General features: G+C 40.4%; 1 protein-coding gene across 5 annotated transcripts in view; it reads right to left on the reverse strand.

The window, feature by feature from the left end:
- The window catches only part of SLC38A6 (solute carrier family 38 member 6), a 78,490-nt gene that overhangs the window by 51,886 nt on the left and 1,792 nt on the right, over positions 1–24,812 (reverse strand). For 4 of the 5 annotated variants that reach the window (XM_089522762.1, XM_089522761.1, XM_089522764.1 and 1 more), the window contains exons 2-5: positions 22,423–22,541; positions 20,520–20,593; positions 9,959–10,011; positions 8,819–8,858 (exon numbers count right to left, since the gene is read on the reverse strand). In XM_089522762.1, the coding sequence (XP_089378888.1) occupies positions 8,819–8,858; positions 9,959–10,011; positions 20,520–20,593; positions 22,423–22,541 (286 nt within the window). The remainder of the gene's footprint in view (positions 1–8,818; positions 8,859–9,958; positions 10,012–20,519; positions 20,594–22,422; positions 22,542–24,812) is intronic. The other variant, XM_089522763.1, reaches the window with a different exon arrangement.

A 24,812-nucleotide genomic window follows, 5' to 3' on the forward strand; every position in this document is an offset into this window, starting at 1 on the left:
GCAAGCTCCCATCTATGGCTCCAGGGGTCCCTGCCAAGGCTACTGCAACCGAGGGCACTACCCCTTTGTCTCCTTCGAGGGTCCCTGCTAAGGCTACTGCTGCCAAGGGCAAATGCTCTCCGGAACCTCCCCAATCAGCAGGCAAGCGGAGGTCCTTGGACCAAGATGCGGCTGGCTGCCCATCCTCGCCTAAGGCGAAAAAATCCTCGGACTCCAGACCAGAGAAGAGGAAGCATAAATCTCGGGACAAGTCCAAGGACTCATCCCACTCAGACAAAAGGACATGGCTCAGACTGGATTCCGACCCTGACTGTCGGTCCTGTGGGTGGAGCTACCACCAAAAAGTCTTCCCTAGCGATTCCAGTAGGATCTGGAAATGCTGCACAGGCGCAGAATAACCAATTTGTGTGCTTCACAGAGACCACGAAGCAGAAGTTGCTGTTCAACAACAGCAGGAGGGCCTCAGGTTGACTGTCCCTGCTTTAGAATATAGTTAGCACTATCCATATCAGGATCTTTACTTACTTTAAAAAGAAATCCCCAAAGTTTGAATAATGTATACAGTTAGGAGCAACCATTTTTGGAACCAGAGGGAATTTTAAAGGAATTTAAAAAGGAAGAATGGGCATCCACATTAACAAATTTACAGCTCATAATAACATTACTAAGGCCCGTTACACACCGGCACTTTAGTGCGTGACGAGCACACACTAGGATTACAAACCCTAGTGCGTGCCCGTCACGCACTAAACGGCGGCGGCCCTTCCATATGGCCGCCGCCGTGAGGATGTCACGGCTGCGCCGCCTCTAGACAGGGCGGCGCGGACGTGACGTCCTCAATCCGCGGCAGGGCGCCTAGGGCGCCCTTTCCGCGGACCAGGAAGGAGCTCCGTTTCGGAGCTCCTTCCTGGTCCGCGGCGCCGCTTTGCTTCGCTGGGCGCAGCCTTCAGACAGCTGCACCCAGCGAAGCAAGGGAGAAAGGGGCCAAGCGGCCCCTTTCTCCCCCTCCCCGCCGCCGCGGGGTGTCCTTGGGGCTTGAAGCCCCAAGGACACCCCTTTCCAGGCTGCGGGGAAGCGGCGTTTTGCTGCTTCCCCGCAGCCCGAAAAGCAGCGGATCGGGGCCTCAGCGGCTGCCGGTGTAACCACTGAAGCCCTGATACTCCGGGGAAAGGGGCGGGTCCTGACCGCCCCAAATGGGCAGTCTATAACCCGCCTTAGTCATTTCAACCCTCTGTCCAGGAGGAATTCAAAATGTCCTCCATTTTTAACATGACTAAGAAGCATGGATTTACATTTATATCAGTGCTAATGCCCATTTTTTCTTGAATGCCCTACATTTTATGGTGTCTTGTCACCTTTGCAGTTATGACATCTGGTCACCCAGCACTAAACCCTTCTCTTCTAGTGCTGATTATGGCTTCAACCTGGCCCCAAGTTGAATGTATACATTATTTTAAATTGTTTTCAGTTTTAAAACAGATATATGGTTTAATATATTTTGGAACTGTTTCAACTATCCTCACTGTTTTAAATACTCAATTGTTAAAACAATGAAAATGTTTTTTATTGTATGCTCCCCAAGATTTTTTTATATTCATTGGGATATAAATACTTTTCAATAAATAAATTAAAATTAGTAATATCCTGGATTATTTCCTAGGAGTTCTTAAAAACATCAGTGAACGTAACTGCTGTACTGGGAGAAAGATATAAATTAATTAAATAGATAAAAATAAATCAATGTCCATTGGCAACGGGAAAACTGTCTTCAATTAAAGTGGGGCTGGAAATGCTCACTTTAAAACAATAAGAATAATTAGCTTTCAGGCTAAACATAAGCTGCTGAAGGGGTGAGTGCCCCAATTACTCTAAATCTCTTTGTAAACAATCCACACTTGTGGCAAATACAGAAGTCACTTAAAAGATTAATGTAGGCAGATCTTTACCAAGACATGCATACCCGGTGGCAAGAAATGACCAGGTTTGCTTCCAATGTAGGTGTCTGTTTATTTCACAAGTGTTTGCAAAGTATGTACAGAAGGGGGCATATCTCTGGCTTTCTTCACAGCATTTGCCTTTATAATTCCCTGGATTAGCCATTTTTAAACAGAGCACAGGGAAAAAAAATACCTTCCTTGTTTTCATAACATAATTCCAAAGAATTGCTGATCTATGCGGACATTGTCCCATGCCATTCTTTGCAACAACTGAAGCCTATCTTCTAAATAGCTCTTAAAGATAAAGGCAAAAATTCTGCTGAGGCACTATCCTAGTGTAAAAACAGCTGCAGAAGTAGTTAGGTAATTGTGGCCCTTAATGAATCTAATTATTCTCACTTTGGTGGGTGGGAAGCGAATGAGCCATTGTGTTGCACACCTAGTTGCACAGCTGTGATTTCCAGCATAACCACACTGAGGTATATTTATGCAGCATGGCATTGTGGTTTGGCTGTTGGACTACAACTCTGGAGACCAGAGTTTGAATCCCAACTTGGCCATAAAACCCACTGGGTGACCTTGGGCATGTCACACACTCTCAGTCTCAGGGAAAGGCAATGGCAAACCTCCTGTGAACAGATCTTGCTAAGAAAACCCATGATAGGTTTACCTTAGGGTCACCAAAAGTCAGAAGGCACACAACCACAACAAAAACATATAGGACCTTGGCGGGTATATGAATTGTAAAGCTTGGCATCACTCTATGGGGATCACTTTCTTATTTTCATCCTGCATGACATTTCAAAAAATAAAAAGCGCACAAAGGTTGCAGATCTATAGGTCTACCTGCGTCCTCCAAAAGGAATTTGCATTAGATTAATGACAAAGGAGGAAGAAAGAAATATGAAAAAAAAGGGGGGGGGGGTACTATAAGCACATTCCATGTTACAGAAACACAGTACACATACACACACACCCCAAGATTCTTGTATTGATGTATTGCTTCAAAGGAGGTAGACGAAAAGCACCATGCCCCTCCTTCACACAATAAAAGATTGTCTTTGTACTCACAAAAATCCAGGGTTAATATGTTGAATTAGCAAAATAAAATTAGAAGATTGGATATTTAAGCAAAATACAAGAGCTACTGTCTGGACTGCAATACAAGAGCTACAGAATTCTATGTATAGGAGGGAAATATATACAGGTTCAATCTCCCTTGTCTGAAATACTTGGGACCAGAAGTTGTGATAAATAGGAGTCCCCCCCCCCCCCCCCGCTTCCATTTATCAGGAACGTCTTCCTGGGGGAATTTGGATTTTTTTTGGATTTCAGAATACCTGTATTTGAATATACGTACACAATGAGATATCTTGGAGATGGGACCCAAGTCTAAACACAAATTCATTTAAGTTTCATATGTACTTTAAACACATAGGCTGAAGATATTTTTATACAATATTTTAATAGTTTTGTGCATGAAAAAAAATTGGTGGACACTGAAACTTCAGAAAGCAAAAATGTTACTATCCCAGCCACCCATGAAAATGTGTTGGTTTTTGGAATATTTCAGATTTTGGAATTCTTGATAAGAAAGACTGAACCTGTACAGTATATATTCACTGTCTTTCAAAAGAAATTAAGAACACACCAGGTACAGACTTGTCAACAAAATTCATCATAAACTTAGTACAAGAGATTTAAAGATCATTTCCTTACTGAAAAGAAGATTCTCACTGCTGTACAATATTGTTTCTTTGTTATTACTGTCACATTCTTCTCAAGGGGAAAGATACGAACATCCAGCTTCAGCTCTTTCCTGGAAAATATACTGGATGCAGCTCTACACCAAGTGACCAGCAGATGGGGTGGAAACAGCAGCAAGGACACTTGTTTGGTGACATATTCCCCCTGTGACAAGGACTTTTCACAAGGAAATAAGCACACATAACCCGTAATCCAAACCACCTTTGTTTTTTTCATGTTCTCTGAAGTGTCAATAAACACATCGAGAGGAATGGTCTGGTAGACATTATCTACTTAAGACTTCCAAAATACCTTTGATAAGATCCCACACCAAAGTCTGCTCAATAAATTTAGCAGACATGCGATAAGAGAAGTCCTTTTTGGAACAAAAACAGGCTGAAGGACAGGAATCAAAGAGTAAGTATAAATGGTCAGTACTTACAATAGAGAGACTGTGAGAAGTAGGGTCAATTCAGGATTTGTATTGGGACTGGTGCTTTTTAACTTTCTCATAAAACAGTCTAGTGCAAGGGCTAAGCAGTGAGGTGGCAAAGTTTGCTAGTAACATGGAATTATTTCAAGTGATGAGAACAAAATTACACAGCAGAAAGCTCCAAAAGTAGCCAAAAGACAAAGCAATACAATGACAAATGAGATTCGGTGTAAACCAGTGTAAATTGATTCATACTGGGCTATACACATTGATGGGATATAAGCAGGCAGCGACTGACCAAGGAAGAAAACCTGGGGCTGTGACAGATAGCTTAACAAAAATGCTGACCCAATGTGTAGCCATTGCTGCAAAAAAGAGCAAATTCCACCCCAAATAAAACTGCCTACGGCACGTTACAGACCGCCCTGTATCCGGCCCTTTCTCCACCGGATTGGGGCCTCAGCTGCCACAGCGGCAACCTCTGAGGCCCCGATCCGCCGCTTCCCCGCAGCCTGGAAAGGGGTGTCCTTGGGGCTTCATGCCCCAAGGATACCCGACAGCGGCGGGGACACTGAGAAAGGGGCCGCTTGGCCCCTTTCTCATTTGCATCACTGGCACAGCTGTGTAGAGGCTGCGCCAGCGACGCAAATCCTGGAAGGAGCTCTGAAATGGAGCTCCTTCCAGCGCCGCGAAAAGAGCGCCCCGTTTGGAGGTGCCGCGGTGGTGACGTCCCCATGGCAGCGCCCATGTGTATATAGTGCCGCCATTTTGTACATCCCCAGGATGTACTAGGGCTAGGGCATCCGGAATGGACACCTTTCCTAACCCTAGTACGTCCTGGGGATGTAACAAGCCAACGTTATGCTGTCCATACAAAAAGCTATGGAGCAGCCAGTCCTGAAAGGACATCTGGGAAAAGAATAGAGAGACATGACAAAGTACATATAATTATGCATGATGTAGAGAAAGGAGATGTGAAGCACCTTTCTCATAATCCTGGAACCAAGGGTCATCCACAATCCACTGCCACAAAATGTAATCATTGCTGCCAACATGGGTGGCTTTAAAAGAGGATTGTATAAATTCATGTTGGATGGGGCTTCTAGTAAGTACGATTATATGTCATCAGCATCAGAGACAGTATTTCTTTATATATCAATTGCTAGGGACAGCAAAATGGAGTGTGCAGTTGCACTCGCATCCTGCTGGTGGCCTTTCTGTGTGCTTTCAGACAGGCTTTCAAGTAAATCCAACATGGCTCTTCTTATGCTCTTTCTTCTTGCAGTGATGCAGAATAGCTTAGTTCTATTACTGGAGGTGGGAGCGAGAGAGCTATTTATTATTTATTTCATTACCATGACACCTTTCTCCCAGAAAGGGACCCAAGGCAGCTCATAGATAAAACTGTTTTTTAAAAAGTTACAATAACATTTTTAAAAGAATTTGAATCATCTAGCTAAAAACAGTATAAAATGACATAAAACATTCAAAAGTTTTTTTTTTAAAAAAAATACATACACTTTGCAAAAGAAAAGTGTTCTTTCATGGGAAAATGGTGAACCAAAGACACTGCATACCAAACTGACCTGGAAGTTTCCAAATGATCACTGCTGTTTAAACCCTTGAAATAATATTGTTCAATCATGAAAGCAGGCTTTTGAATTAAATAAAAATGAGAATTTGGGCAGATATGTCTCTGAAATGTGACAGCCAGGATTATCGCAGAGGATGGAAAAAGTAGTTTGATAACACTCTGTGAGCATTAGTCCAGGCCTCTAGGGCTGCTTAGGAGAATTTTATTAAAAGTGACACACATAGGTTATGAACTGTAGAGAGGAGGGGGAGGAAATGAGACTCAAATTTCCTTTTGCCGGCACACTCTTGTATGAGGGTCCTAGGTCTGTCTGATCCTTCACCACTTATCCTCAGCTTGTTTAATGATGTTTATTTAGAGGTCCAGTCAAATAGGAAAGGAAATTAAAAAGTTCATTTCTTGCTCTGTAACGTCACCTCAAACTGGTACGAATAAATAATCTTTAGTCGTTAGGATTAACATGTTCACACTCCTGTCTGGAGTGAACACCAAGCATTTGTTACAACTTTAAAACACAACTTGTTCTACAAAGAAGGGCACGAAATTGAATTATGAAAGTGAGTGGTCTAGTCCTAAATATAAGGAGAGCAATAACTGGCAGCATACCTTGGAATATATATAATCATGGAGGAATTATGCCATGCCACAACTTTGGTATCTTGGTTTCAGTGTTTCCACTTATATATTAAGGCTCTTCCTTACACAAAACATGAGGAAATGGATAAGAAATTTCAAATGATGACCATGAAGTGTCTACAGCTGCAATTGTGCCGGCTTGTTCCCTCAGGATGTATAACAGGAACAGCTGGCTCTTTTCACCCCCAATTGCAGGTGGGGACATTAATCAATGCTCCATGTTTTAAAATGGAACTTGCTGTCCCCATTATGTTACATGTACTTATTGAGCAAACAGAATGTGGAACAGCAGATTTATTTGCTGACTGGGTGGTCTCCAAAAATTCTGCTGCTTAAAAAAATGCCCTATTCCACCTGGCTGATTTGCAAGGATGGTTTCACTTCATGTGGAAGGATGAAAACCATCTTACTAGGGAGCAAGGAACTCAACTTGAGTTTCTTGCTCAGACAATCTCTGTTGCTGCTGTTTCTTGCAGGTGCCAACTTTTTCATAGAGTTGGAAGAGACCACAAGGACATCCAGTCCAACCCCCTGCCATGAGAAACTCACAATCAAATCATCCCAGACAGATGGCCATCCAGCCTCTGCTAAAGACCTCCAAAGAAGGTGACTCAACTACACTCTGTGGGAGTGTGTTCCATTGTCAAATAGCTCTTACTGTCAGGAGGTTCCTCCTAATGTAAAGGTGGAATCTCTTTTCCTATAGCTTGTATTCACTGTTCCATGTTCTAGTCTCTGAAGCTGCAGAAAACAAGCTTGCTCCATCCTCAATGTGACACCCCTTTAAATACTTAAACAGGGCTATCATATCACCTCTTAACTGTCTCTCTTCCAGGCTAAACATACCCAGCTCCCTAAGGCGGGTTACACACTGCCATTTAGTACGTAATGAATATGTACTAGGGTTAGGAAGGGGCGGTGCTTCCGCACCCCCCTAACCCTAGTACATATTCTGTATGTACAATATGGCGGCGGCCGTTCCACACGCCCGCCGCCATATTTATGTATCAGACGCTGTGCGTCCGCACGTGTCGCGGCGTCTATGACGTCGTGAGTGCGCCCCTGGCACCTCGCGGCGTCATAGAGGCGCCACTTAAAGAAGCTCCATTTTGGAGCTTCTTTATCGGTCCGTGCAGGAGCCGCGCGGTGTGGCTGCTGCGGCTCCCGCATGGAGCAGGCAGCGGCGGCGGCAGACCGCCGCAAAGTGGCGGTCTGTAACCCGCCTAAGTCTTTCCTCATAAGGCATGGTTTCCAGGCCCTTCACCAATTTGGTTGCCCTCCTTTGGACACACTCCAATTTTTCAACATCCTTTTTGAAGTATGGTGCCCAGAACTGGACACAGGATTCCAGATGAGGCCTGACCAAGGTAGAATAAAATGGCACTATTACTTCCCTTGATTTAGACACTATACTTCTATTGATGCAGCCTAAAATAGCATTGGCCTTTTTAGCTGCCACATCACACTGTTGACTCATGTTCACCTGTGGTCTACTAGGACTCCTAGGTCCCTTTCACACATAGTCTCATCATGGATAACTGCAGAGCATTCTGCAGAAGGTAGGACAAAAGCAGACAATTCCACCTCCTCCTTCTCCTTTTCAAGTGACTGGGTCTGGGGGACAACAATTACAGGCTGCCATTCTTTTAGCATGTATAGGTTTCACATGCATAAATTTTCCTTAGACCTGTGCATGTCTTTTTCTGGAGTACTGAGGAGGCTGATCTTCCCTTCCTTCCTCTGCAGTAGTCCCCCCCCCCCCCGTGCCACAACTTACCATACAGCCTCAGAAGCCCACTCCCCTGGTGTGGCCATTCTGTGCCTTGTGGGGTGCATACAGGATCTGAGAAGCATCTGGCTACTTCCATGTGGCCAGATGCAAAGTGCTTACGTCAGTGATGAGTCCTCTGAAGGACCCCAGCTGATCTCAGTGCTGCTTTAATAATTTAGTACCACATTACATGGACATAAACAAAAGCCTCTCTGGTCTTTCCCATTCCCGATGTGGCACACAAATGGCTGTATTGGAGGGCAGAGTGTCTGAGTCTGTATGGTAAGTCTGGTGCAGTGGTACATGGTTCAGCCTAGCAGGGGTCCACATGCCGAATTATGATACTACGTCATACCGTAATGAATTGCAGTCACAGAGAAAAGTAGGAAAAGAGTATGATCTGTTCTCATTTTGTAAACAAAGGAAAAATCACAAAGAAGCAATTTTCCAAAAGCAGGTAAACATATCATAATCTATCACAGGGTATTGCTAAGAGGTTAAGAACAATAACATTACACTGATGTCCAACACATCCAAGCAGAAAATGCCATCAACCATGAATAAATCAAATTACTGTCACTTGTCCCCTACCATCAACTGTTTCATACTAATAACACACATTTGTTCTCAACACAGCACTCTGTACATTATCTCTGAAGGAGAGTCAGTATTATCAGTTACTGTTACTTAACACTTCTTACCTCCCATATTCTGTATAATGATTGTACTGGCCACAAGAACCTAGCAAAACAGTGAAGAAAAACAGTTAAGAAAAACAGAAATTTCATTCAAACCAGTTCTTTAACAAAAAGTAGAAGAAAAGATTAAGCTCATGTTAAAATGGAAAATAACGACTATCCAGATGACATGGTAGGAAAAAAGGTACCGTAATTAAAACCAGCAGTTCTTCTTAAAACATATAGTTTAAAATTATGGCATCGTGTTGTTTTTACAACATAACACTTACTGCTTCAGTGTAGTATAAACATGCACCAGTGGATTACATTTCCACTGAACAACACAACTAATGAATAGCAACACAGCTCTATGTGTAGCGAATACACATGACTGTTAACAGTGAACTCTGATTTACATCTACCATGTACAATGGCTTCAAATGCAAAACACCAGTTTCACACACCATCAACTGACTACAACCATTATACACTGCCCACAAAATGCACTCTTCATGCATAGCACAATTTACACCTGCATATGTCACTGACAAGATGCTGGCCTTATAAAACATATGATGGCAACCCCAAGTGATTTATAAAATATACACCTACCACCAGACAAACTATTGCTATAACTAGATAATCTTCATGCTCATCACGATACAGTGCAAATCTGCATGTATGCTAGATATAGTCCTCCAGTTGGTGACAGATTTTGAACTTGACCTTTAATCCTGAACTCAGTATAGTTATACTAGGAAATGTACTTGGTACTGACCAATTGACTAAGGTCCAAAACACACTGCAGAAATAATTCAGTTTGACACTGCTTTATGTGTCATGGCTCAACGCTATGGAATTCTGGGATTGTTTTGTGAACTATTTAGCCTTTTCTGTGCCACAACTAACTACACATCCCAAGATCCCATAGTATTGAGCCATGGCAGCTAAAGTAGTGTCAAAGTGCAGCCTAAGAAGGGGAAAAACACAGAGCTTCATACAGATTCTGGATCCCTGTGGAGCTTAGCCCATGTTTTACTAATTTAGAAATTGCTTCCTGCTTTCTTACTATTTTTTGGTCCAGCATATTTACTGGAGTATAATCTTGATTACAGAATAAGAGGAACAAGAGGATTCTGCAAAATAAATGAATTTGGTAAATACCTTTCCAACTGAGCCAAATGCAAAGAGACCAAGATCTTCGTAAGAAGTGACAGCTATCAAAAGGGAGAAAAGTCAAATTATATATGTGTTTGTATTATTAATGCATTTTATTATATTTAGTATTTTATATAAAGAGACACAAATATTTCTGAAATAGAAATCTTCACTGTATAAATCTGATGCATGAGTGAGAAATTAGCAATGTCATAAATGCAAATAAATATCTTAAATACAGTGGCCAAAATCCTGCATCATAATTTCAAATGCATAACCTGGAGTTATTCACTTATGACTATTATATATTTATGGTGCCTGTGAGTCTAAATATTAAATAAATAAATAATTTATATCCCGCACTTTTCCCAAAACTGGGACTCAAGGTGGCTTATAATATTAAAAAACAGTACAGTTAAAATCATTCAAAAAAGGTACACTAAAACAGAATTAAATTATTAGAATATTAAAAGAAATCACAAGTTATAAGAATAAAATATAGTTAAAAGGGTAAAAATGTTTACAAAAATTTAAAACAATGTAACACCCTAGCCCATTCTTACAAATATCTTAAAGGGACCAGATCTTGTCTGAGCTTGGAAGCTAAGCAAGGTCAGCCCTGGTTAGTACTTGGTTGGGATACCACCAATGAATACCAGATGTATTTCATAGGAATAAATTTGCAAAACTACCTCTTGAGTATTCCTTGCCTAAGAAAACCCTATGAAATCCATGGGTTACCATAGCTCAACAGGCAACCTGAAGCTACATACACACAAAAATGTAGCCCCTAGTATAGGAGCTACAGTGACCATGAAAATCCCCCATTCTCTATTTACACGGAAGCAGCCACTGCAATCAACATGGGCCCATTCCCTTGTTGCTTGGGAATCAACTGGCTATAGTTCCCACTCTCCCTTTGTGCAAGTGACTTCTCCAACATGAGGGTGAATTGTGACAGGGATCCTGATTCTGCCTGTTGCAATGGATATTGCTCATGGGAAGGGGTTGAAATGGCAGCCAGCTGCTTCTCGATCAACAGGGGAACATAACAGACTTCCATAGACCATAGCAGTTGCTGCCCGATATCTGGGGATGGGAAGGTCATGCTGGTTGTTCACTTAACATAAACATCATGCTTGATTCCAACAAATATCCTAAGTACAAATAAACAGGTCTACTCAATATTATAAACATCTATCAATATTTTTATAGTGAATGCTTTGGGATTTAAAAATGGAAAGGGGCATACAGTCACTATATATATCAATATACAGGTTGAGTATTTGCAGTGTGTTTATCTGGAATTTTGAGATCTGAAATACTCCAAAATGGGTGGCTGAGATAGTGACACTTTTGCTTTCTGATGGTTCAAGGTACATAAACTTTGTTTCGTGCACAAAATTATTAAAAACATTGTGTATACCAGTACCTTCAGGCTATGTGTAAAACGTATAACAAAATATAAATGAATTTCATGTATAGACTTGGGTCCCATTTCCAAGATATCTCATTTTGCATTTATAAGCAAGTATACTCAACCTCAAATTTTTGATTTTTTCAATATATGCAAAGCAACCCTGAATCGTCAGTCCAATTATACAAAAATCTAATTATACTGAATGTTTTGTATTTGTTGATATCCAAATCAATATCATTATTTCATATTAATTATTAATTATTTAATATGAAAATCATTTTTGTTTTTATTGCCCATCTTTATTTAAAAGTTAAATGAAAATAGACACAAAAATTAACCGAACTTTTAACAAACAATGTTTGTTGCTTTAACCATAGAGGCAATATACATATTTTATTACTTTCTTCCTTAAAGGAAAAAAACCTGACTAATCTCCACTTTTGGCTGCTGAGAAAATATTTCCTGCAAGAACCATATAATCATTTCTTATGATACTCAAGCAAAAGGTATATAAGAATCATAAGTAAAATATGCTGCCATTGCATTTATTTCGACTGCAGTGTTTTTCTCCAAACCTCTGGTTTGTACAAGTCAACTTTCTCTGAAGAAAATCCATATAATTTCCCTAAAATTTCTGACAAGTATATAATTTCCCCAATAATTTTGTGTATAATCTGTACCACCAGCTAACTACAATTTATTTATTATATGAAATAAAACTGGGGCAAGATATTACAACATGGGCCAAGATGCTGCATCGGGAGACATTGTGAAATTTCACCATGGCAGGGCTATAAAATGTCTCCCACTCCCCTGCATAACATTCACCTTCTTCTTGCACACACGCACATCCACACACACAACAGACACACAGTGGCCAGCAGACAACAAGGGATGTCTGAGGAGCACCTCACTATGTGCTCAAAAATAACATCAGCTTCCAAGACCTCCAGAAGACCCTACAGTTAAAACTCTTCTAGAACATGGCCTACATTGTTATGCATCTAGGTACAGGCTCATAGCCAGAGATTTCTCAGACATTCACTACTGAACAGCTTTGTTGTTGTTGTTGTTAACTGCCCTTGCATCAATCTCGGCCCATGAAACATCTCCAAAAGCCCCTGTCCACGACTGCTTTTAATTCCTGCAAATTCCTATCTGTGACCTCCCTAATAGAGGCCATTCATCTAGCATGCATCCTCCCTCAGCACTCTTCTCCAGCAACACATTTTGAATGGTTTTTTTGTGGGTTTTTCGGGCTGTGTGGCCATGTTCTAGAAGAGTTTTAACTGTTCCAGAACATGGTTTTAACTATTCTAGAACATGGCCACATAGCCCAAAAAACCACAAAAACGATGGATGCCACCCAGGAAAGCCTTCGACTACACATTATGAATGAATTGACTTTCTTCCTATCTTGTTTCTTAATTGTCCAGCTCTCACATCCATACATGGTAATAGGGAATACAATGGCTTGTATGTTTCTAACTGTTGTGCTCAATTGTATATCTTTGCATTTTAGGATCTTTTCTGGTTCTTTCATAGCCGTCCTCTCTATTTTTAATCTTCTAAATTTACTGTCTACAATCCCAGTTCCTATCAATGTTAACCCCAGATATAAGAACTCTTTTACTATTTTACCAATGGCGCACTCGTTATGTAAACAACGCACAGTGATGTGTGGACACTGCATGCCGCTTACGTCAAAATGGCGGCACCCATATGGATGCGTGGGGACCCTCATGTCTTTACGGGCGTTCCATAGCCTTTCATGATCTATGCAGTCAAAGGCTTTGCTATAATCTATAATGCACATGCTGATTTTCTTTTGAAATTTCCTGAACAGCTACTGCTCCTTACAGTAACCTTTATGATGGATTAAATACAAATCTGCCAGAGTCTTAAGATCCTCAAGGGAGGGCTTTCTCTCAATCTCACCATCATCACAGGCTCAGCAGAGAGCCTTCTCAGGGGCTACTCCCATCTTGTAGAATTCCCTTCCACAAGAGGCCAGGCTGGCCTGCTACCTGGTCTCCTTTCGCTGGTAGGTAAAGACTCTCTTGTTCAAGTATGTTTTTAATGACTAATTGCTCACAGGTAGTAATCCTATAAGGTTGGTTAGGTACTTTAGTTTTAATGTTTGTATGTTCTTTAATGATTTTACATTGTTTAATGTATGTTTTTTAAAATGGCAATATTTTAATTTGGTTTTATTCTACTGTTACATTTTGTTTTATTGTTTGTGAGCCACCTTAGGCCCCACGACTGGAGATAGGTAGCATGTAAATGCAATAAATAAATAAATATTCAGAAATGTAATCAATAACTAAGCAGTACCCAAGTAGCTTCAGGAAGTTACCCCATGTAAGTTTTGCTGGACTCTTAAAATCTGGGGCAATAACTGCTTCCTTCAGTCAGGATCAACTCGGAGGCAGCAAACAACAACAAATGTAACCTAACAAGCAAAACAGTCTTGTACATGTTGATTCCAGCTGAAGTCCAGTGGTATTCAGTGCACAATACTCCCTGGTATGTGTACAAAAAGAGTCAACTTTAGTAGTACATTGGGTTGCATATTCTTGCAGAAAATCCTCCTACTAGAAGGTTGTTCTACTAAGGGACTGCCACAAGTATCCATCACTTGCCATTGTCTGCCTTCAGGTAAAGACGGCTTTACTTTTAAAATTGTTTTTCAGAAATTGACCCACTGGGCATTTTTCTGTCTAACTTTAATATGATTATTTTACTGCCACTTTAACTGACTGCTATTCTTGTGGGTTTTTTTTTTAAATTGCTATTTACTTACTTTATTTATATACTACCTTTCACCCAGGATGGGACCCAAGGCAGCTTCCAGAACAACAAACTAAAAACTTTTATAAAAAGTTTGAAAACCAATTAAATATTGCATTAAAACACCATAAAATTGATTAAAAACCATACAAAAGTTAAAAACAGACATTTTAACTGGTGACTTGTACTTTTTAACTGGTGACTTTTTTTAATAAGGTGCCTCATACATTTTTATGGAACGGCTATCACCTAACTAAACAAAATATAACTAAGAGGATAAAAAGCAACAACCAGATCATACCTCTTTGACTATTTAAGTGCAAAGGCCAAGTACAAAAAGAAGGCAAGAGCAGCAGCCTTTGAGAAGACTCAGGAAAGAGTGAACTGATTGACCAAAGATATCTACAGAAAACAAAAAGAAAGAGAAAAGTAAAGTATTCACACAACATGAAAGCCATGAAATAGAAACAGGAAGACAGAAAGATGTTGGCTAGAATCCTATATCCCTATGCACAGGTTTCCCTACAGAAATGCATATTGACATTTTTCTTCAACTATATTAAATTTAAGGTGTGGAAGCAGAGTTGTCATGGTTGCTCATAGCACATGGATGCCCATTTGCATTGTGCATGCAGATGTGTATGCACATCTGCAGTTTGAATTCAATTGTGTAACACCACAATTCACAAATGAGGCAGTGTTGTGCAACTGCTACCTAACTCCACGAGCATCAAATTACATTCTGTCTCCTTAATGTTGAATTCTAGCCATTACGAAAAGGATATGACAAGCCCAGGACTGAATCAGGCCAAACTATACTGGAATTGCCAAACTCATAAGGGCAAAGAGCATGTGTGTGTTGCAATAAAACAATAACTAAGAAACTAAGATAATGCTGACCCAGAGTTCCTCTTTCTCTCATATCTCTGATGGAGTCAGAACAAAAGAAAAGTGAAGAAGTAAGAAGACACCCATCCACATCATGCTTTAGGGTGGGATGAGAAATGCAAAGCTGTCCAGATTATTATTATTATTATTATTATTATTATTATTATTATTATTATTATTATCTTTTATTTATAAAGCACTGTAAATTTACACAGTGTTGTACATACAATATTTTTAATTGGATGGTTCCCTGCCCTCAGGCTCACAATCGAAAAAGACACAACACAAAAGGAGAAGGGAGTAGTGGTGGGGAAGGGGATGAAGGCCAACAGTTCTTCTCTACCTTCGAGGCCTGGATCAGGGGAGATGGACTGGAGGGAGGGCTTGGCTTCTTAATGGATGGTTAATCTTCTTCCAGGGAGGCCTGTTGGAGCTAGCCTGCCTCTCTAGTAGGATAATACATATAAAATACATAGCAATACAGCAAATGATTCAATAAAACGATGTTGCTAAATTGCAATTCTCACCAGCCCTAGCCAACATAGCCAATGCTGAAGGATGCTAGGAGTTGTAGTTGAACAGCAACTGGAGAGCAACATAATTCTCACCCCTATGTTAGGGTCACTATGGATGCCAATAAAAAACTAGAACTGGAGAGGAACAGAGGGATTTGTGATAACAGGATTGCTAAATTCAATATACAGTGCGCCTGCATCATACGTGGGTGTGCCTTATGTGGCTTTCAGCATACGCTGAAAGCTGCACTGGGAGAAGGGATGACGCGTCCCATAAGGTATAATGGGGCACGTGCCCTTGTTGTGCACGCGCCGCCGCATGCATGAGCCCCATTCTTTTAAATGGGGCTCGAGCATAGGTGGAATTCCCTTTATGCAGGGAGGGGGGGGTCTGGAACGGATCCTCAGCATAAAGGAAGGGCAGAGTGTGTTCAAAGGCATAGTTGTGTTAATTGGTATCAGTATATAAAGGACTCTTGTAGCACTTTGGTGTCGGCCTGTGGTCGAAGTTAGGATGCAGCGTCCATACACTGCATGCCCTAACCCCTCCCCCATTTTGGCGTGTGCCAGTCCACACTGCATGTGCCATCATGACACCCCTCCAGTGCAGCATCCATATGATGCAGTACTAAAGGGATGTCATAAAGCCATGCCGCCATGGCTATGGCACCCCTTGGAGGGTGCAAAAAGGAGCCACTTTTTTGCGGCTCCTTTTTGTGCTCTCCAGAGGACTGATCAGGGACGCAAGGTTGCCGCAGCCCTAATCCAGCCAGTAATGTATAGCCCCTGAAGTTTGTAGTATGTAGCTTAAGTTTTCACTGAGCCTCTGATGAAGCAGACTAGGGGTGTACACTAGAAATAAGGCAGTTTTACACCACTTTAAGTGCTGTAGCGCCATCCTATAGAATCCTGGGATGTGTAGCTTTACAAGGTCTTTAGCTGTCTCTGCCAAAGAGTGTAGGTGCTTCACAAAACTACAAACCCTGGGATTCTGTTGGATAGAGCCATGGCAGGTAAAATGGTGTCAAACTGCTTTATTTCTTCAGTATAGGTGCACCCTAGGTCTACAAAAGCTTATGCTACAAACTTATTTTCTTAGTTAGCCTCAAAGGTACTACAAAATATCCCTTTGTATAAATTCAACATAGGACATAGTTCCTGACTTTAACAGGCCCCTTCTAAATTTGCTTACTTGGAAGAATGTTGCACTAAACTTAAAAAAACCTTATTTTTAATACAGTACTATGCAAGAACTTTCTACTATCACAGATAGTAGATTAAAGTAGAAGCTAGCTACAAAATCAGAATGAATTTGGAAAAGCTACTTTGTTGACTATATCCCAGAATCCCCCCACCAGCATGGGCAATTAATAAGCAATTACAGAATGAAAAAGCAGCCATAAGCATATGATGACAATATTGGAAGGGAAAATTCAAGATAAGGAGAGTTCAGACAACAAGGGAAGGCACAGAGTATTGGTGTAGTTTCATTCCACAGGTCAAATCCAAGGGCATCACTATGGGGTACAGGCTGCACCAGGTGACACCTGAAGAGGGGGTGACACCACTGCTCCCCGAACATCTGCTTTTTGGCAGAAACTGGTTGTGGCATTCGCCAGTGTCCCTTTAAAACACTGGAGAGCACAATGGAAGAGGTGGTGAAGTGGGGTGAGGTTCAGGGAGTGGAGAAAGGAGAGTCCTAGGGTGTTTAAAAAATAATGTTTAAATTTTCTGTTTTAATTTTCTTTTAAAACATCCTATCTTACCAAAGTTTCACTTTAACCACATGAAATAATGTACACGTAAATACATTTATACTGTGTGTATGTGTGTGTTTAATTTAAAGGTATAATCCAAATTGTGCTAGTTGTTTATGTCACAGCCCACATAGTGGGCTCTTGGTATCTGCTGGAGTTTGGTTCCAGGACCCTCCGTGGATACCAAAATCTATGGATGCTCAAGTCCCATTAAATACAATGGCATAGTACAATTGTGTCCCTTATATAAAATGGAAAAATTAAAGTTTGCTTTTTGGAATGTATATATTATAAAAATACTAGCAAGCTGTGGATGCTTCAATCTGTGGATAAAAAAATCTGTGGATACTGGGGGCTGACTGCATTACCAATGATATAAGGGAATTACGATTTATGAGAAACACTAGTACAAAAAACTTTACTAAGGGTTCTGTATGATATGGTATGGGAGGAGGTAAATCGGAGGGGTGACACCATGAGTTACCACACCAGGTGATGCCAATCCTAGTGATAATAATAATAATAATAATAATAATAATGATAAATTTTATTTATATACTGCTTTTCCAAAAAGATCAAAGCGGTTTACATAGAGTTTAAAACCAATTACAAAACACATCATAAAATAGATAAAACCAAGAGCACTAAATACAATATACATCTAAAAACAATCAATCAATAGGGTGAGGTAGAGAGTCAATGGGATCAGAGTACACGACTTCATTTTCCAGGGGGGAAGGCTTGACAGAAGAGGAAGGTTTTAAGCCTCTTTTTAAATGTTTCCAGGGGGGTGATAAGACAGAGCTTGTCGGGAAGACTATTCCAGATTTGTGGAGTCGCTACTGAGAAGGCCATCTGGGAAGTAATAACATATTTAGAAGGTGAAATTTCCAACAAGTTCTTCCCGGTTGTTCTGAGTGTGCGGGGTGGATTATATGGGCAAGATGCGGTCCCTCAAGTAACTCGGGCCCAAGCCACGTAGGGCTTTATAGGTAATAACCAACACAAGACAGCCCTGGCCTTCACAAGACAAACTCAACATGTACTCACTTGTACAAGAAATACCCCTCCACATTTCAGGTGTTTTGTCAACCTTATGTATGACTATATAATCTTAAAATGAAGGATTAAGAAAGAAGGTGAGGACTTCATGATCTCAGAGACATCCAACCAATGAAAAGTCTGCTCACTCAGCTTCTCCTTCAAACTGACAGAGCTAATCTTCCAAGCTTGACTCATTCTGCAGAGACACTGAGCATCTGTTGAAGTGATCAGCCCACTTCCAAACTATGTCAAATCCTGCCTTTAAATTAACTTGAATTCTCCCTGCAAATTTATGGCACTGCTATTTTCACACAGCATATGCATAATCCTGGAACATGTGCTTGGCCACATTACAGAACTGTAAAAATCTTGACCGGTGCATGAAAAAATTCCAGGACTAGTTTTAATTTTTTTTAAAAAAAAATGTCTAGCCTGGTTTATAATTCACGAATTCTCAAAGCACTCATACAAATTCAAACTACAGGAAAAGAGATTCCACTTAAACATTGGGAACAACATCCTGATGCTAAGAGCTGTTCGACAATGGAAGACACTGCCTCAGAGAGTGGCGGAGTTTATTTTTAAACAGAGGCTGGATGGCCCTTGTGCTGCCTCATAACTCTATGGTTCTATGAAAGAACAGCTGGCATGTTGCATATACATAACGTAGAGTTATAGATTTGTAACCGCTCCATATTCACTAACACTGAGTAGTCACAATTCTGTCACTATTGCCATAAACATAAATGCCCTCCCATACCTATTTTGCCAGGCATCAACAGCAGCAGGAGATGGAGGTCTGCACAGCAGAAAGCAAAAGGACGATATTTCAAGCACCTCTTCCACCAGCAAATACAACTGCCATGATCAGAAAATTTCTTGTTCCAGCCTCAGGGTTTGCTTGTTTTATTTACTTATTGCAGACATTTACAGTCTGCTTATTTAAAGACAGTGCTGCATTTAAGGCAGGGTTAACAAAGAAGCTCTTGGGATCAAGAGGAGGAAGAAGGTTATACTGCAGTCAACTAAAGATCTTCCCCTCACTGCACATTACTGCGTAGAAAACAAGGCTTGGAAATCTCTTGCAACCTGAAAGCTGAATTCAATTTCACAAAAGTCATCGGGGGGCACACACCAGTGGTGCATCAAGGTTAGTAAGGTGGGGTCAAAAATGCCAGCACATTTCAGCTTAAATTTTTTATGGCCAGTAACTAAAGCATATGAGAGGTATTTCAGTCTTTTAGAATGAAAAAAAAACCCCACACTGCATCATAAGAAAGAACCATGGCAGTCTGGGAAATCCTCAGAAAACTAGATTCACCTCCAGGGTTCAAGCTTCGTGACCTGAGCTCCCTCACTACTGAAGATACTGCATTCTCTCTGTCAAATCATCATCATCATCATCATCATCATCATCATCATCATCATCATCATCATCATCCTACCTTCTTCTCAATTCAGAACGCAAGACGGCTCCCAACAGATTAAAAAACATAGTGAACAATTCACAAAATACAAAAGTTAAAAAGTGACTAAACTATATATATATAAAAAAGCTGAAGCCAGTTTAAAACATAAAACCATAAAAAACAGAACAGCACAAAAATAACAAATAGGAAATCCAACACAATTTACAAAGCATGTCCAGCCAAAACAATCAGTCTTCAAAAGCCTGTCAAAACAGAAAGGTTTTCACCTGTTTGTAGAAAGGGACTGAGGAGAGTGCCAGTCTAACCTTTCTGGGAAGGGAGTTTCAGAGCCTGGGGGCAGCCTATGAGAAGGCCCTCTCTCATGTTCCCAAAATATATATCTGTGATGATGGTGGGACAGAGAGAAAACTCTCCCTATCAAATTATAACTGTGTATAACTAGCATTTTTGTTCAGTTCGTAATTTTGATATGTTCTTCTACAAAACTATTGGAAATGTTCTTTCTTGAGATTCGTTAGAATCTAGGCTCTCCAGTGCAACTCTATGGTCAACTTCTGCCTGAAGTCATTCATTTCTATTATCTGAGTTTTCATATTTCATATTTAGTCCAGGAACAAATTCTCTTCCCCTGGATATAGAGGTCATACTGTATTTCATGTGTGCCCATTCTTAAGGACAATTTGATTCAACACCTTAGAGCTGTACTCTGCCTTCACTTACCCGTATGAATGCACATAGTAAGCAACAGGAATACGGAGTAAGATGCAAGAATGGCAACAATCAACAGCAACACACTAGGACAGAAAAGAGAAATGATCAAAGCCACACTTAACTAGGAAATTCTCTATAAAAATTGAATGCTGAGAGGTTGAGTTTCATCACAAACCAACAAATCATAAGACACATTTCCTCATTTGATGGCCCATGCTGAAGAACTACAATTCACACCATGGCTGATTACTCAGTATTTTCCATCTTCTGCTTTTCTATAAGATAAAATTAGATCCTATCATGACACACATGTATAACAGCAAAAAGACCATTTCAAAGTGTAAACTCTGGTAAACAACAGTCAACCATTTGATTTTCTATTTGTTTGTCTTCAGTGGAAAGGTAACCAAACAAAAGATAAACTGCTCTGGCTGGCTAATTTACCTATCATCTCAAGATCTGTTTCCAACTGTTTAAACTAAGCATTGGGGAAAGAAGAATAAAGCTGACAAGGGCAATGGTTCAGTAGTAATGCACAAGTTCTGCATGAAGATGTTCCCAGGTTCATTGACATCTCCAGAAATGGGTAGAGAGAAAGATCTCTAATGAGGGTCTGAAAAGCCACTTCTAGTCAGAGTACCGAGGTCCATATGAGACCAAGGAATGTAGCAGAGCAATGTTCTGAAAGGACAGTAGGCTTCTTCCAAATTTCTCTCGCCTGGATTTCTCCATTTTTTTTCAACACTTCCCATCACCCTTGAGCATGTTGGCTGAGGGTGATGGGATTTGTAGTCCAAACCATTAAGGTCACACCAGACTGGGGACGTCTGGACTTCAGTTTGCGAGTAATAGAGTCCATTTCATAATACTTCTTCATTCTTACACTGACATATCTTGAAGTACATGGCAAGCTGCCTTATTTAAGTTAGGCCACTGGTCCATGAAGCTCAATAACACCTACTGCACTGACCAAAGAGAAACCTTTCCCAGCTTTATCTGGAAATGCTACAGACTGAACCTGGAGTGTTTTGCATGCAAAACATATGCTTTACAGCGCCAGAGACCTGCAGTCTTTCCCTTCTTCAGATTATGGTCACAAAACCTTTCTCCCTTGTTTTAATGGTTTATTTGCATGGAGTGTTTTTTCTTTTGTTCTTAACTCTGGGGGGAGCATTAAAAATGGCATCCCCTACTGGTAGCCATAAATAGTATTGTTCCATCTACCACAAGATTCTGTCTTCTCATGCTGCCGCTCTGCACATATGTGTACATGGGTGGGTGTGAAGTACAGCAGTATACCTAGTTCAGAAATCCAGGCTTCAATAATTAAAACTCAGAAAACCTTTGTTAAGAGACTATAGAACTTCATTGTCGGAACTGACCAGCAAGCGTTAAAATTGCCTAATTAAATTACACATGATTTCAAATTTCAGGCAGGCTTATTCTCTGTTAGAATTCATTTTGTTACACTTTGTTATATTTCTCTATTTCCCATTCCACCCCCTTCCTTATTGTTACAACCAGATTCTTTCACACAAATGACCTTCAACAGGCTTTGCTCATGCTTGCCTCCCCGCCAGTTATATCTCATCACTTGTGTCTGAGATCACCACAACTTATCAATACTATTTCTACTGTATAAACCATTGCACCTAATTCTCAACATTTTATGGCAGGCAAGTTGCCTATGTAACTCCTGGCAAGAGGGGAAGAGAACAGGAGTTTAACAGTTCCCAGTCTACCCAAATCCTGTTTTATAAATATATTTCAAATCATACATTGTTTCTGGAATTTAGAAAAAATCTTATCCCTGGGACAAGGATTAATGTATTGGTTAATATATTAAGCACAAAGTCTTTCAAAATTCTTAACAATGTACCTGTTTTGTTTTGTTTTTTTAAAATATGCATACCTAAATCCAATGATTCCTGTCTTGGCCATTGCATATGCCAATCCAAGTATTCCACTGCCCATTATCGCATTCATTAAGTTAAATACTGAGAAGCCAAAGGAAGCACCAGATGAGGATCTCTGTAAATGGTGGAATCAAAAGAGACAGTTACATTGCAAGATCTTTATCTGGGGGAAAGCAAATACAAAGTGAATGCAAAGTCAGAAGACATTTAACATATAGGCTCAGATTCACAAAGACATTAAATGAATGTGCTTGAAATACAAAAGATGCTTTCAAATTTACTTTGATGTTCATAAATCAGAAGCATTCAAGTTAGAATTCGTATTTACATTTACATTCCATTGTCTCTTGAGGACCTATCAGTTTTGAATAGACTTGGGGTGCATTTACACTGTAGAAATAATGCCATTTGACACCACTTTAAATGCTGTAGCTCTAGCCTATGAAACCCTGGGATTTCTAGTTTCACAAGCTCTTTATCCTTCTCTGCCAAAGTGCTGGTTCCTGAACATACTACAAATCACAGACATCTGTAGTACGGAGCCATGGGGGTTAAAGTGGTGTCAAACTGCATTATTTCTGCAGTGCAGATACACCCTCAGACAAAAGAAGTAGGATGGATGAAGACTCAGAAAGATTAAAAAGAGTGAAGCCCCTTTTAACCAAATGCTAATTACTTTTCATCTAGCTATTTAAAAAAGATGTTCTGGGAGAAAACTAGAATCTTACTATAGTCAGAAAATTCACTGCCTCACTAAGGATTTTTTTAAGACAAATCTTGTATTCCCCCCCCCTCAGAACTGGGAAAATTGCAAAATGTGTACTAAAAAAATTTAGCCTTCAAAGCATAACTGCAGCATTTTTGTTCCTTAATCTTGTAAATGTCAATGAAAACAGGAATAGAGTCTGGCCAAGCCTGTATTGGATTAAACCAGAGTCACCCATTCCCATATAATTTATCAGAATACTAAACTTCAAAATAAGGTTATTGACAGAGCTGGTGGTTCTTTAGTGAGCTTCCAAGGTTTGTGAAAAGCAACACTCTTAACTTTTAAAGATTGCTTTATAAGGAAAGGTTAGGGTATGAAGCATAAGGGCTTAATAATTCTTTTTAGTTTATTTACTACATGACAGATCTATAGCTAGTAAATTAAAATAAAGAACTGAAGTAGAAAAAAGTGGGGGGGGGGGAGGAAAGAAGGTGAAGGAAGGTTGGTGTAGGTGGGAGGAGACTTGTTCCATAACATAAAAACAGTCATAGAATCATAGAGTTGGAAGAGACCGCAAGGGCCATCCAGTCCAACCCCCTGCCATGCAGGAAATCCAAATCAAAGCATTCCTGACAGATGACCATCCAGCCTCTGCTTAAAAACCTCCAAGGAAGGAGACTCCACTTCACTCCGAGGGAGTTTGTTTCACTGTCGAACATCCCTAAAACAGTATTAAACCCTTTTCTCTTCCAACAGGCCTACCCAGCCAATTGTAAACTATGAATTTTAAATTAGTATATTTTAAATTTTATGTTGGATGATCTTAATGTATCCTATATTTATGTGTTTAAACTTAATGAATTTATATGGTTTAACGTGTTTTAATCCATGCTGTTTTAGGCTCATCGTAAGTCAGACGGGGCTTGAAGGCACAACAAACAATAAAACTTAAAATTGAGGGTAGGCAACTGGGTGGCTCTCCAAATGTTGATGGGATGCAGCTCCCAACAGCCACAGCTAGCATATCCAGTGGCTAGGAATGCTGGGAGCTGCAATCTCACATCTGGAGGGGCTACAAACTGGTGTAGGTGTATATATTATTTAGAGACTATCCTGCCAAAGTGCTCTCTTGTTCTGGGTGGCTTTTCCTATGACCACAGACAATCTACAAAAATTAAGACCGTGATGAAGAGATTGAAATGATTCCAAGATTTTCCATGCTGGTGCTGGTGTTGATGTTGTTGCCTTCAAGTCATTTCCAACTTATGGAGACCCTAAGGCAAAGCTATCACAGAGTTTTCTTGGCAAGATTTGTCCAGAAGGGAGTTTCCATTACTTTCCCCTGAGGCTGAGAGCATGCGACCTGCCCAAGGTCACTCAGAGGGTTTCATGGCCAAGTTGGGAGTCATAGACATAGTCCAACACTCAAACAACTATGTATTATACTTTATTTATATAGTGCTGACTCCAGATTTTCCATACTTGGACTCAGTCTTCAATCAGAGACTGCAGGCAAGAAATCAGAAGAAGAGTAGGATTTGGAAGGGCAGCTATGAAGGAACTAGACAAGATCCTAAAGTGTAAAGAAAGATCATTCAATACCTAAGTCAGAATCGTATAAGCCATTGCATTCCCCATCACCATGTATGCGTGTGAGAGCTGGACTGTTAAGAAAGT

The sequence above is a fragment of the Sceloporus occidentalis genome, unplaced genomic scaffold, assembly GCF_023333645.1.
Source record: "Sceloporus occidentalis isolate IW3139 unplaced genomic scaffold, rSceOcc1.0.p SCAF_4, whole genome shotgun sequence".
Lineage (NCBI taxonomy): Eukaryota > Metazoa > Chordata > Lepidosauria > Squamata > Phrynosomatidae > Sceloporus > Sceloporus occidentalis.